The sequence below is a fragment of the Diadema setosum genome, chromosome 19, assembly GCF_964275005.1.
Source record: "Diadema setosum chromosome 19, eeDiaSeto1, whole genome shotgun sequence".
In the NCBI taxonomy this organism is placed as follows: domain Eukaryota; kingdom Metazoa; phylum Echinodermata; class Echinoidea; order Diadematoida; family Diadematidae; genus Diadema; species Diadema setosum.
Window position 1 is genome coordinate 1886719 of NC_092703.1, and position 14970 is coordinate 1901688.

A 14970-nucleotide genomic window follows, 5' to 3' on the forward strand; every position below is an offset into this window, starting at 1 on the left:
TTATATCATATGTGTGTATATGGCTTGGTGTGTGCGTGAGGATGTGTGGGTATTCTCTCTCTCTCTCTCTCTCTCTCTCTCTCATTATAGACTTTTTCTCTTCTTCTTTTTTCTTCACTTGTACCACAAACAAGATACAACAGATTTTCCAAGAATTCTATTTTTTACTTTCTCTTGCACCTATTTGACGCTGGACTATGAAAGCCGAATCACAAATCATGCGGTTCACACAGAGATTTTGCTCAATCTGTTATCATTGAGATAAAGTTTATTGTCTCGTCCACAGTTTTCCTATTTTGAAGAAAGGGAAAGAGATACCTGATGGAAGACTGAGAATCAAGTCTCATGACAAACCTTCCAAGAACTACCACACTGCAAAAAGTCCGGTGTTAAATAGTGAACACCGAGCTGGTGTTAAATTTTCGGTGCTCATTTATGGTGTTAAATTAACACCTCCGGGTGTCATTTCCAAATTTTAATCTGTTTTTTGAAGAGTTTCTTAGTAACTGCACTTCTTGTTGATATTTAATTTAAACAAGACGATCAAGAATTTTACATTAAGATACTAGATTTTTTTTAAAATGTGAAAATAAATATACACCAAAATAACACCAGCTGGTGTGGTCTCTTATTGAAGCTGGACGGGTGTTAAACCATTGATATTAACACCAACAAATATCAAATCAACAGTGTGGTGTCATGTTTGAATTAACACAAGTACAGTGTCAAAATAACGCCAGGTACAGTGTCAAATTAACACCACGAAGTGTCAGGTGAACACTTTTCAACACCATCACAGTTCATTTTTAACACCTGTGGGTGTGGTCCTTTATTGAAGTTTGATCGGTGTTAGATTTAACACCCGTGGTGTTAAATCTAACACCGATGTTTTTACAGTGCAGGACTCTAAACAGTGCCAAAAGCATTACAGGCACGTGTATGTTTCAAGTAATGAACATGTGATATAATCGTATGAGCAATGCATTTTGAATTCATAAGATTACTCTGAAACAGCGCGCAATGATTCAAAAGACAAAAGTCATCATACTAAACACAAAAATCGATCACCGATGTCCTAAAGATATAAGATCATAACCTGCAGTGTAAGCTTAACGGACATTATTCTATTATTGATAATCTCTGCATTAAATCATTGTTCATGGTGATGAAGATAATAAGGAAAAGACAAGTCACACAACATTAGAATGTTTGTTGTAACCAGTAACCTGTTATGTATGTTAAAGTTATTGCACTTGCATACTGCAGAGGTGAAGTTCAGAAGATGTTCTAAATAATCTTAAAGGCAAGCTGTAAAAAAAAAAGAAACATGGAAAAGGAAAAGAAAAGGTGAAAGAGCAATCTTTACTCACCACTATTACCAGCATTGCTACTTAAATAATGAACAAAATGTTAACTGCGATGTCTTTGATAAATGTTGCAAATCATTACAGTTAGCTGACAATATCATATATACGGATTTGAACGTTGTTATTTCAATTCACCCCTTTTCCCTATCTTTATGCCAACAATAATAGTAAATAGACTCGAAGTCGAAAATTCATACATTCTTAATAGTAATGCTTTTCATATCAATCTAAACTTGTAATAAACCATGATACTGAACCCGTTTCATCTTGTATTTTTCCTATATAATCATATATATACATGCGTGCAGTGACCTGTTGGTGACATTAGCAGATGCCAACAGCATATAAGAGTTTCACTGCTATAAATGGGCTATGCGCCATTTTAATCATTTTCAGACTAAGTTCATCACCAAAGCAAAATGAAAGCTTCATCCTTATCATAAAACTGTTTCTCACTAGTAACATAAAGAGAGAAAAAAATTCGAACTATGATTCCAGATAGCCAAAGAATTTTTTAGTTTGTCCTGTTTTTCGCAGCCTAAATCACAAGTATCTCAATTTGACGAGCACTGAAGTTAGCTCGTTTTGCGATTAAGTTCTTCATAAAAATTTTAATGGCGACGTTGTCTGAGGCAAAGTTCCGCGTGATTTGATCAGATGGACCAATAAGATGCAAAATGAAACAAAGTTTTCTTACGAGATCAGGAAGGAAAGAATTTTGGACGAGCTTGTTTAAGTTTTCTTCTTTTTAACTCTTCCTTTTGTCTGTTCAGAATCGTTAAATGTATAACATAGATGTATCGTCATTCTCTCTAGAAGAAAATAGGGTCAGCTAAAATCAGGAGTCGGTTGTTAGATGGCGGCGTAGCGGGCGTGTTTGCAAACATCAGCTTGCCTTCGACGCTGATTAAGTCGAGGATGTCGCTTATTGGCGTGTCAAAAGCTATCTCGTCCTTTGACAGGAGAATGGCCATTGCACCTGGTGTATAGCAGGTTGATATCAAAGGTAGCATGCATTCAGTTTGTCAGTGACGTCACAATACAGTTGAGTATCAATAGATGATTCAAATCAAATCAAATCAATCAAATCCTGCCCCACCCATAGCCTGCTGTTTTCTCCCTTTCTTTATATTTCTCTGTCTCTCTTTGACACACACAAACACACACACACACATCCGTTACACATTAAGTCCTCTTGGTCATCATTGGTATTCACTTGATAAAAACGCTATTCATGACAATAGTAGTTTGTACGACTGGATTGGATATGAGGAGAGATTGATGGGTATTGGACCTGGTTATCAATAGTTAATAATAGTATTGCTACCATGAGGTGTGTAGTGATTTCAAATATTAGAGTGACGATGAGGGGGAAATGTACCACGAAAAAAGAAGTTACTTTCTCTAATGCAGATGCAATAAATCAGCAAACAGACAATTTTTATTTGAATGGAAACTATAAACATTTGCGTGTCTTCAAGATTGCGTTCAACGAATAGTGGAAATAATTCTGTCAGATCATTCACTCCCATAACGCTCCATATAATCTGTTTGGGTGGTTTTTTTTGGGGGGGATGGGGTGGGTGGGGTGGGGGTAAGTGAAATGCTTATGATTTCAACATTGATCAATTATATCTCAACAATTCTTGAATGACCATATTGTCATGCACAAGGGAATTTTATTTCTGCATAAGGAAGAAAGGAGGCATTGATCAAAGTATATCAAGTGGCATCGTCATTGATCTGAATATTTAAAATTGTTCTGCAAATTTAGAGAGGGAATTTTAAACGAAATTAATAAGCACAGTGAAGAAAAAAAATATGTCTCACCAGCGACAGCGGGAGTGGAGAAGGACGTTCCCGATGCGATGGCGAAGGAGTCCTCACTGATTATATCGGCGAGGTCGACTCGGCGGCCCGGAGCAAAGATGTCCACGCACGGTCCGTAGTTCGAGAATCCCGCCCGCTCGTCAAAGAACGGACTGGCCGAGTTCACCCGGGAGAGACGGGAGGAGCCTACGGTAATGACCTGGTGTGAGAGAAAAACACGGTCGGTAAACGAACTCAAGTGTGACATCGTAATAGAGTTCTGTCTGTTGACACGCATTGCATCATTCTTAAGAGTATTTTTGAGATCATAACTATGAAATATTTTACATTATATAAAATGACAGGTATAATTATTCTGGGAGTTTGACTATGCAGGGTAAGCAACATGTCTGATAAAAAAAAATATAATTTTTGTAACTGAGAATATGATGCTTATGATACAATAAATTGAATAAGTTTCAGTATCTTTCTTGCTCCATACATTGCACTTTGTGCTGCAATGAGGTACTGTAATTTCCAACAGTTATATCTTCTAACCCAAGTGTCTTGACCTGCAGACGGTCGTACCTAACTTCGAGGATATGCTGCTGGCTTCGATAATTCTATGGGGCGCCAAGTGTCGCACGGTAGATTTCGTGACGAAATGGCCATCTTGTCGACGAAATTACGGATTTCGTAATGAAACCGACCGTGCGACACATGGCGCCCCATAGAACTTATCGAAATGAGCTCATCCTCGAGGTTAAGGATCATCGTCTGAACGTAGATAGTGATTGGGATAAGAAGTAAGAATATTTTTAAAACATAACAAATCACAGTGATCAAGGCTGATGAAATAGCAGCTTCACATTAGAATGTGTGATTGGGCAGAACAAAAGCAGAAAGCATGCATACATTCTACACTTAAGGTCCACAATAAATTCCACAATCTCTACGTGGCACTATATCAATCTATTATGTAAACTAAATACATAATGTAAAATCATATAAATTGTGCGGAGTGTCCCTTTAACCTTTTGTGGGCTTTGAATACCGGATTGCACTTAAAACCCTTAGTACATTGCACACACTGTCCAAAGTCCCTGACGCAGAAAGGGTTAATCATTAAGTCATTATTATCACCACAAGGTTTGCATCAGTGGCCCTTGCTACAACAGCGAACCATTATAGCGATCAAATCTCTTGCTTCTCAACTACAATCAGCTATAGGCCTATACTTACGAAATCATTCTTCGCCGGAGAGTACATGCAGGCATCGGCCGTGTTGGGCTGAGCACCTGTGTTACCAGCGGCAACGACAAGCAAACAGCGGGTTTCAGTGTCCAGGTTTTCGAAGGCCTCGTCTATGGTAAGCGACATGGTCAACGATATCAACGAGTATGAGACGATGCACTTCTCGTTCGGATTATTCGCCGCCCATTCAAAGACAGCATCGATGCCTGTATAATGTTTAGAGCAGATTGGAAAAACATTGCTATATCAACAGAGTACTGCCATAACTATCACTAGAGCATTGTCAGGTATGCTCCTGTGTTGTTGTTGTTGTTGTTGTTTTTGTTGTTGTCGTCGCTGTTGTTGTTGTTGTTGTTCTCTGGGTGAAGAGGGCCGCCATGAGTAAAAGACTTTGTCCATGGATGTATGCATTGGCCAGAACACAACGCCAAAATCTCATCACTGACTGATTGAGAGCCCATTGTGACGTCACAGTGCACTGTCCCAAATTTGACACAAGGTGGTCAGACGTATATGGAATTTTTAATTTCGCGCGGTCCCGAACTTTGATGGTCAAAAGCCAATCAACAGCGAAAGAAACAACAATGCCTACATAATGTTACACGATGACACCAGAACCACACACGACTGCTAAAAGCGAAGTTTACCCGAAGGACACACGAAGGAAATACGATGACTACACGAAGATTTTGCTACCTCTCTCTCACGGAGTTGCTGCTGGAGCGAGCCTCCTCCGGTATGATAACTGCCTGGCGCGCCTCGGCGGTCATACGATGGCTTACTCAGAGAAGATGCCATCACGAATGACCCGATGTTTTACTATCAGAGCTGAATTTGAGCACTTTTTTCATCTTGTGTTCATCTTTGCTCAATTTTGGGACAGTTTGACGCCTACATCATATCGCCACAGTGCTCGTGATGAAAGTGTGAAGAGGTCATTTTACATTATTTTATCTTGAAGAGTTTTTACTTACCGGCTACGACATCATCTGCCGTTGCGATGCCTTGTTCGTTGGCCACGCGAATGCTCCTCAATGTTGCCTCCCGCGCGATCCCGATGTTCTGGCCGATGGCGACACTCGCAACCCTGGTTCCGTGACCATTAGGATCATGTGGGTCTGCCGTGGGCTGAATTGAATACGGCGGCGAGATGAATTTATGAATAATACATCATTTCAAATATCATTACAAATATCAGAGTGTTACACCTGGAGTTTTCTCATGTTTTTAAAGGCTGATCTTCTACGGACGGCTGATTTTCCGAGGAGCATCCATCTTGCTTTTCGGAAAAGCAGTACCTTTAAAAAAAAAAATATTGGTGACATCTAACCCACGTGCAACTGAAATGAGTTATTTTCATTACATTTTCATTCCCTTTTCATCAACATATTCGAAGAAGGCATAACATTGTTGTGATGTTCTGCTCCAAGTTGACTTGAAATGTCTTGAAATTACTCGTTTTCAGTTTTCACAAGGTTTTCCTCAATTTTGAAAGGGTTGGGTTTTTTCGTGTCGTTGTTGTGTATACTTACATCATTACCGACGAAATCAGCGAAAGACTCGGCTCTGTTACTGAACTCGTTTTGTTCACTAAACACACCTGTGTCGAGAACGAAGATGGTAACTCCGGCACCTCCCGCTGTAAATTAATGATGCAAGTTATGAGAATGACAAAAATGACCACAAAAAAAAAAGAAAATCGTTATAATGATAATGATGATGAGTATGATAACAATAGCAATAATCTATTTCGTCAGTCGTTACTAATTTAACAAGTCGTTAACAAGTTTTTAGCAGCGTGTAATCATCAGTCATCCAAATTTGTACTTGCCAAGAACCATGAAAACATTATTGCTTGCTTCACTTTAATAATTAGAATAGAATCTTTTCAGTGCCATTAACAAAGTGTTGTTGCTGAAACCACCGGAAAGACACCATTATCATCACCATGGTTTGGTACTCTTGCTACTTGGTTACTATGGTTACTATGACCAGAAGCTTACCCAAGTTAAAGGTGGCTCCATCGAGAGGGAGATCGACCTGGTCAACGCGATCCTGGGAGTCCGTGGGGAGAGAAGGAAGCTGACTCGTCCGCTGGATGGAGTTCTGCTCGACCCTCAGACCGCCCTCAGCTACAATCTGTGAAGTCAGTATTTGCGGCACGATTGATATGGATGCAGTCTGGAGAATTCACTTGATTTGAGTTGCTCCCGTCTCATCTGATCTCATTTGATTTCATTCGATTTAATTTGATTTTATGAATAAATTTTTCTCCAAGTAAACATCTAAGTCTGGAGTAGTATACTACATTATGTACATGACTTAAAGAGTCAAATTCTTAGTATTTGCAATAATGATTGTAGTTTATATCAGAACATGACAATTAAAATATTTGTGTACGTTACCCTCCTGGCGCAGGTTTCGTCAGCGTTGAGGGCGACAAGCGAGAGCACACCGGTGACAGTTCTTTTGACTTTGGCAGTATGACATTCCGGGAATTCCCCGTTTGAGAGGTCACGGAGGAGAGAGTTCAATCTTCCGTTATTCTGCAGGGGGACAAAGTGTTGGAATATTTAAAAAACAAGAATAAGTGCATCATAATGGTTTGGCTAAAAAGGGGGACGCTTCAACTTCATTGTTTAACTTAACACTACGCACGAAAGCACTGCGAATGGTTACTTACTGGATAGCAGTAAACAGATTTTGAAATCATGTCGACAAACAAACAAACAAACAAACACGTAACATTTGCATACACGCGCACACACGAGAATACACTTTCTGAACACTCATCTACAAATGTATGGCTTCGGTGTCGTGGATAGCGTGCATCATTATCATCTCCAATGACAAACCTATTATGCTTATGGTCCATTCATTGGTTGTGAGTCACTCTGCATATTTTCTTTCTTTCTTTCTTTCTTTTAGAACCAGACTCTAATAGTCGGCGTCGCTTCGTGAGTTCCAGCTTGTTCCTAAGTTGCCGCGTCCAAATCATTTCTAATGATATCGTCATTGCCTGTTTACTTTCTTTCTATCTTTCATTCTTTACTTGCTAACGAGGACTATGCTACAAAAATATCAGACTTACCGGCGCACTGATAAGGAACGATCCCGGAAGAGAGTCGTTGGAGAAGACAATGTCGTCAAAATCATAGACAACCTCTCTGCTGTCGCTGCCACTGTCGCTGCCACTGTCGCTGCCACTGTCGCTGCCACTGTCGCTGCCACTGCTGCTGCTACCACTGCCAGAAGAGCTACTCTGGGCACTCCCACTGCTGGAGTGGTTTCCGTGCGTGACTTCCAACCTGCGAGGAAAATTTAAAAATAGTAATCACTGAACTGATGATAGATAACTTTAAAGGGGATGGCTAGTAACTGATCAATGGGAATCAGTGGGAATGCTGGAGGATGATTGTTCCAATCCTTGTGGGATTCATTCAAGAGTACATTATCTATTGTTGTGTGAAAATTATTTGCTTCAGAATGGTCTCATATTCAAGTATTAATGTGCAGCTTAACGTTTCCAGGTTAGCGTGCCTGATCAGTGACGGGGCATTAATCTGCACATTACTTGAATATGAGACCATTCTGAAGCAAATAATTTTCACACAACAGTAGATATATAATGTACTCTTGAATGAATCCCACAAGGATTGGAACAATCATCCCTCAGCATTCCCACTGATTCCCATTGATCGGTTACTAGATATCCCCTTTAAACTTCATTAGCCATCGACTTTTTCGATTGAATTGAAATCATGACTATAATGTCTTATTCATGAAATCATTTCAGAGGATTGTGTGCAGCTTTTTTGTTCTGAGGGAAGTTTCAACTATACAGATGCTTGATTTTTTTCCCAAAAAAATGAAGTAAAATTTTTAAAACATATCGTGAGTGACTGAAGACTTCGCATTTGTGGATAGATGTGGATACTGGTCAAACTGTCAACAAAACATTTCCTGCTAATAGCTGTGGATGCTTTGGGGGTAGAACCTAGTCCTTTTTTTAAGTTACCGGTACTCAAAAGACAGTGAACATGAATTTTACCGTGTAATACTTGAAGAAGAAAAAAAATGCTTTTCAGTTTAGAATACTTCATTCTTTCTTAGCGACCAACCCATATTCTAATGATGAAGTGATTTATTAGTGCAACTCAAAATCCATGTTAAAAAGAATGTTTTTACTTTAGGTGGTAATGATAAATAAGTTCAGCGATATTGCTTCCAAGTCATAAACTCAAATATGACTAACATTATAGCCAAACTGAATACGTGCTTCAGCATTATGGAATAGCAATACGTTACCACGAGAGGGAGGCAATAACGACGAAAGCTACAAAGATCAAACGATTCATGATGATGGGCTGAGCGTGTCAGATCTTCTGGAAGACTTCTGATCTAATATGACACCTCATTAGCAGTTGCCCAACGCTTTTATACTTTGTCCCCTCTCAAGTATTGCTTCGATTGCTATATACGGCAATAACTAAACTAATAAAATGAGTATATTGTGCATGAATGACCCGACAAACAAACATTGACGTTGAATAGCGATATTTGGCAAAGCATTGTGTACTTAATCTCGGATATGTCCGTCACGTACAATGCAGTAGCAGAAGACTATAATAAGTGTCATATTCAAATGGGGATGAAAAAAGATAGTTTTGTCCACTAAATGTACACAAAGAGATTGAATAAATACGTGATTGGTACAATGTGACGCTGTACTGCAATCGAATTCGCATACACGCAAGAAAATGCATAACGCTTCATGTTTGCCTTGGTGTATCTCCCGCTACCCATAAAGCTATTGCCGTCCACTTTTTCCTAAAGATGCCCTTGTAGTCTACAGAGAACCTCCTTTTCATTCAGAAAGATTTTGTTTCAACTGCCTGAAGCACAAACATCAACATGTATATCAGTTATATATATCACGTGCATGAAACACTTGTTTCATCACGTATTCCGGCAGATTATATAGCTCTTAGGAATGACAAAGCAGAATACAAACACGTTGTATCACACTCTCTATCTCTCACTCTCTGTTCCTTTTCTGCTCTGCTCTTAGAACTTATTAAAAACTAGTAAGAATGAAATATAAATGAAATGCAAAAAGTCTTCATTCTTAATACCATGCGGCAAGTCAATGATAGAATGTCTCGAGGATAACTTATCCTTTTCAAGTATTGTATGACAGGTGTAAAATTATTACATAAATAACATAGTGTGACCTATTTACAAAGCAAACTTTATATAGCTTGTGTCCAAAATAGAAAATGATTATCTCATTTATAGTTGAAAGAGATAACGCAGAGAAATTTGAGACGAAAACGAAACAAAACAATAGGGAATGATTAACGATGAAACTTATTCTTATTACAGGGGCTTTCTACCTAGACGGACACGAAGGACGGTATGCACTGAGAAATACAAACACTGGAACGATACCATAAAGCATAAAGAAAAGGGAAAAGTGGAGGAACAAAAGGATATAAAAAGGTACTTGACTAGAGGGAGATCAGAAAACATTGTGCTATATATCGTTCACAAATAAAAAGTTTCCCGAAGTATCGTATAGTTATAACGCTAATTCTTTTATTTACTCGAAGGTTTTAATTAGCCTTGTGGTTCTGTTAAGCTCAAATTTTGCAATCGACAGTAGTTAGGCCCTAAGAATTCGGAAGTTATACTCAATAGGAAGTAGCATTCCTGTTACAGGCAAGTGCAAGTAAAATCATCACTTTGAAAGTTTTGAGAGTTGTAAAAACAAAAAACAACTTCCCATGCATACGACTGAGAAATATAATCTTATATCATGTAAGTTTGCAATATACTGTCACGCAAATACTAGCATTAAGAACGTGCATGTGGAAGTTGTGATTTATACAGGAGTGTGTGTACACAATATGTGGCCATGCAGATGACGACCACAAATGTCTTGGAAAGCCTTTCATCAGTATATAGAAAAGATGAGTAACATTATGGCAGCAATAATCACGAGCAAGAGATCCGGTTTTGAAAGGTTACTGTTTCCGGGTTTATTCGTTTGGTATGTTTTCTTCCGTCAAGAGGCAAAAATCTTACACAAGTAAAGTTTTACTATGTTAAGAGTGTCTTCATTCAACAACTCAGCAGATTCAAGTGTGTCAGAACACGTGACTTTTCAATTCACAATCATGATGCCCACAACTTGATGAATGCATATATCTTCTTTTTTTTTTTGCGTCAAAAGTGTCAATGATAAATCTTTTTCTGGTCCCATTAAACTTGTAAATATAGATTCTGGTGGCGTGAATTTTGTTTAAAGAATTTATTATTCAATGTTCAGACTTGCGAGACATAATTATGTTTAAGCGCCAGATGGCAAAAGCAAACATATGCGACTGTAAAAATCACGTTTTCATAGCAAAGAAGATAGGTGCTGTTTTAGTCGACAGATCGTTGCAAAGAGCTGCAATTCTTTTCAATTAATGATATATCCTTGTGTGACCATACGTACCTTGCCAAATATTTAGCTGCCATAAAAAGGGTTATAATTCTTCTAAAACAAAGACAAAAAGTCATAACGTCAAAGCAAATATCCTGTTCGTAAACGCATAAAAGGCCTAAGAATTCTGAGAGGGATTTCAGAGTGTGTCATTTTTCTCCTTTGGCAAAATCTTTTTTCCTTACAGTCATCATTCGGTGAGTATCAACAATCACAATTATTATAACTTAATATCATTTCACTATACATAAACATACATATACTTATAAATGTGAATAGATTAATGTATGTATGTTTTTATGTATAAGTATGTATATACATATATATATATATATATATATATATATATATATATATATATATATATATATATATATAGATATGTATAGACATATATATACACGTTGTATATGTATGTGTGCACGATCTACTGGGAGAGTAATCCAGGTGTTGAGAAGGTAGCTAACGAGGGGTGCCTAAAGCTGCATCAAAAGAGATTTTAATCTCCTACCAGACTTCATGGAGAAAAATACGAAAAATCTCACAAACCTCTGTGAAAAACGTGCCGAAACTGTTCCTTTCATTTTGATAATTCTTTAATTCAAGAGCATTTATGCAATCTTTATGGGCTCCCCCCCCCCGATTTTTTGTATGTAATAGATCTGTATCATATGCAAAAAGTGTTAACTATTGATAGCTGACGTCACTGCGTGCAGTTCATAGGAACATGAAATAAAAAAAAAACTCAAATTTGTGCTTTCCAACTGAAAGCTGTGCATTTCCATGATTGTGAAGTAACTCCATGCCCTTTTCAAAGGATTAATATTTCTAATGAATTTATTTCAAGCAATATACATGATTTGAATAACACTGACATTATTTCAACATTCTGTGTAATGTATCCCCCATCAGAGAATGTGTCCCATTCCATAATACCATGTGAGTATTCTATGAAAGCAGGCTTCGCAAACAACCATAACAATGATTATTTGTCAACTTTAATGCACGAATGCAAGTTTAAGTTGTTGTTGTTGTTGCTGTTGTTGTTGTTGTTGTTGTTGTTGTTGTTGTTGTTGTTGTTGTTGTTGTTGTTGTTGTTGTTGTTGTTGTTGTTGTTGTTGTTCCATCTGTGAAGATGGCTGGATAGCCCATATTCAGCTACACTAAGCTGGTCTCCCATGGGGTCCAGTTGGATGTGGGGTGTGACCACTCCACCGGGTTAGACACCCTGCTCTTTGCGATGAATGAATGAAGCGGGATCTTTTACGTGCATGAGCTGTGACTCTCTCACACACGGGACCTCCATTTTATGTCCTATCCGAGGGACAGATTGTTTTGCCTCTTGCTAGAGGGGACGGTATATGTTTACACACAACATTGCTCAGTCCAGACTCGGGTTCGAACCCGGGCCGCGTGATCGTGAGGCAGACGCGCTACCGACTGAGCCAACTCACCGCCCTCGTCGTGTACCAAAGGGCGTTAATTTTACCCTCTGCATGGCGTGTCTCAAATTCTCATATCAAGCTTATCATGTCAGTCAAATATAACATCAACTGTCGTTCTATCGCTTAAATAATATTCACAATACATAAGAGCCTCAACATGATTATCCGTGAGCAATCATGCGCGAGTGTCGGATTTCTCGTCTTTTGTCCTATACAGTGACACTGAGTTGATAGAAACATGGGTGGTAGGACGGAAGCTGCTGTTCTTGTCTGTCTGTTGGTAACGACTGTCCTGCTGAAGACTACGTTCGGCACGGAAACATGTGAGTTAGTGGGATATGGTACCGTACGATATGGGTAAGCTCGGCCTAGGGGGTAATTAACTCGGCCGCTAGCGCCCTTATTACACAGTTACAATAAGGGGCCAAGTTTACTCGTTAGGCCGAGTTTATACCCATAACCACGGTATAGTTTTGGTTGAGATGGGGATTCAGATTTTAACTTTTTGCGAGATAATTAGAAACAACTCACGAAGTATGAAAGCGACTGCAATTTTAAGAGGAATTCAAAGTTTATTTGATGAAAATCAGTTTTGAAATGGCTGAGAAATCCAAAAGCAAAGTAAAACGAAGTATAGTATAATAAAAAGTGGGACCTACCTTTTACTAGGATCTATTTGTTTCTGAGTATCTCGGTTATTTCACAACCAATTTTAATCAAATAATTTAAACTTTGAATTCCTCTCAATGTATGCTGTTTGTTTCATGTTCCATATTTATGAGGTTTCTCATTTGCTCATCACACTTGGGAGCCTGAAGCCTCATCTCAACAAAACTATATATCTTTCTTTTAAACCATTATCCCAGATAGAAGTCATTTTTAACAATTACCTTAAACTTGATTACCTATCATGCAAAGAGAAGTGTGCAGGCTTCTTCATTAAGCATGTAATATCATTGAATAAAATAATGTTGATGGACTGATACAGAACTGTTGCTGAATTTTTCCATCCGTTTGGGGGAGTAGCTGGTATAATGAGAAAACAAGTTGTGTCTTCTTAAGTTGAAAGAAAAAAAATATCCAAATCTTCTCTTTCCACAGGACACCTATTACACCGCATATTAGATATAAGAGTCACCTAACCTGAACACATTGATAAACGTAATAGGTCTGGGCATTTTCAAGGATTGTAGTTTGTTTCAGTATACAAAGTAAGAAAAAAAATGTAAACGAATGCCTAATAAACAACAGCATGAAGTCAACGATTTCTCGAATATGCGCTCTCCGGTAATCCCAAGTTTAATTGAATGTTACTTACATTGCCTCATCATACAGTTAATCTTGGTATTCGGTTAAAACGAGAAGGTGCTATATAGGCTAGTGTTTCTTTGGTAAAAATAGGCTTGATGCAATATAAAAAGAGTATATTCATGTGCAGGGAGATGGGTCTCTCTTCCACACCGCTGATATGTGCAAGTCTCACGACTAATATGCGTGAGTCAAGACTCTTGTCTCTGTTCACAATCTTTCTTATTGAGGTGCATGTAAAAACAAACAAACAGTAAACTATATAAAATTATATATTCTACGTTTTCCCTTTTCCTGATCTTTTCATTTTCAGCTGCATTGGCGTGCGAAGGGGAAACACTTTCTATTAGCTGCGATGTGAATTTTATCATCCGCATCTTCAGTGCCAGCTACGGACGCCAATGCAGCCACATTTGCCTCAAGGGATCCCCCAGTACCACTACCAACTGCGACAGCGACAAGTCTCTTTCTGTTGTGACGTCCGCGTGCGACGGGAAACGGTCTTGTATCGTCGGAGCGTCCAACTCCGTCTTCGATGACCCATGCGTTGGCACTTACAAGTATCTCTACGTCACTTACGAATGCCAATCTGCACCGCCACCCTCGTCACCGTCCGCATGTTTGATGGAGAGAAGTTGTGAGCACGAGTCCTTGAGCCTGAAATGTCCTAAGAGTGGGGAGGTGGTCTACATCTGCGATGCTTTGTACGGACGCCAGACTAAGGACGTATGCCCTCGATCCGACGGCTTGCTCACCACTTGTGCAGCAACAACATCCCTCGCGCGCGTGCGAGACAGGTGCCACGCCAAAGCAAAGTGCTCCATCGACGCATCCAACCAGGTCTTCGGTGATCCCTGCGTGGGTACTTTCAAGTATCTGCAAATCGAGTACGTCTGCGCAAAGAAAAAGCGCGTGTGCGAGCACTCCACCCTTAAATTGAAGTGTCCATCTGGCCAGACTATTTTGATAAGGGATGCCCTCTATGGTCGCCAAAAGGGACCGAACGTTTGTCCTCATCCACAGATCAAGACGCAGGAATGCAGCGCATCTTCCGCGCCATCTTTGGTCAAGAACTCTTGCGATGGGAAGAATTCCTGCGAGGTGAAAGCTTCAAACGGTGTGTTTGGAGATCCGTGCGTTGGGACATACAAGTACCTGGAGGTCCTCTACCAGTGTGTAAGTTAAACGTTTTTTGTTATGGTAGCTATAGAGATTGTATCTTTTGCAGTGAGTTCATAATAACACTTGGAAGTTTTCTGCCAACGCTTGTGTTTGGTGATGATTTGTTCTCTTCATC

General features: G+C 39.1%; 2 protein-coding genes across 2 annotated transcripts; one reads left to right on the forward strand and one right to left on the reverse strand.

Annotated features, from left to right (window-relative positions):
* Window positions 1-2179: 2179 nt before the first annotated feature.
* LOC140242885 (extracellular serine proteinase-like) lies at window positions 2180-12418 on the reverse strand. Its single transcript, XM_072322632.1, has 9 exons — window positions 12375-12418; window positions 7522-7738; window positions 6836-6976; window positions 6434-6569; window positions 5963-6069; window positions 5405-5558; window positions 4419-4636; window positions 3198-3396; window positions 2180-2346 (listed from the first exon to the last, which is right to left on the reverse strand). The coding sequence occupies exons 1-9, from the start codon at window positions 12416-12418 to the stop codon at window positions 2180-2182; spliced, it is 1383 nt and encodes a 460-aa protein (XP_072178733.1).
* A 185-nt stretch (window positions 12419-12603) lies between these two features.
* LOC140242886 (L-rhamnose-binding lectin CSL3-like) lies at window positions 12604-14858 on the forward strand. Its single transcript, XM_072322633.1, has 2 exons — window positions 12604-12688; window positions 13987-14858. The coding sequence occupies exons 1-2, from the start codon at window positions 12604-12606 to the stop codon at window positions 14856-14858; spliced, it is 957 nt and encodes a 318-aa protein (XP_072178734.1).
* Window positions 14859-14970: the final 112 nt, after the last annotated feature.

What these genes read in the sequence shown, in the direction of transcription:
- LOC140242886 (XM_072322633.1), top strand. Translation starts at nt 12,604, where the DNA reads ATGGGTGGTAGGACGGAAGCTGCTGTTCTTGTCTGTCTGTTGGTAACG. An exon ending in TACGTTCGGCACGGAAACAT is followed by an intron (nt 12,689 to 13,986) that starts GTGAGTTAGTGG and finishes TTTCATTTTCAG; the next exon opens with CTGCATTGGCGTGCGAAGGG.
- LOC140242885 (XM_072322632.1), bottom strand. Translation starts at nt 12,418, where the DNA reads ATGCAGAGGGTAAAATTAACGCCCTTTGGTACACGACGAGGGCG. An exon ending in ACGAAACCTGCGCCAGGAGG is followed by an intron (nt 6,570 to 6,835) that starts GTAACGTACACA and finishes CTGACTTCACAG; the next exon opens with ATTGTAGCTGAGGGCGGTCT. An exon ending in CTCCGGCGAAGAATGATTTC is followed by an intron (nt 3,397 to 4,418) that starts GTAAGTATAGGC and finishes CTCTCACACCAG; the next exon opens with GTCATTACCGTAGGCTCCTC.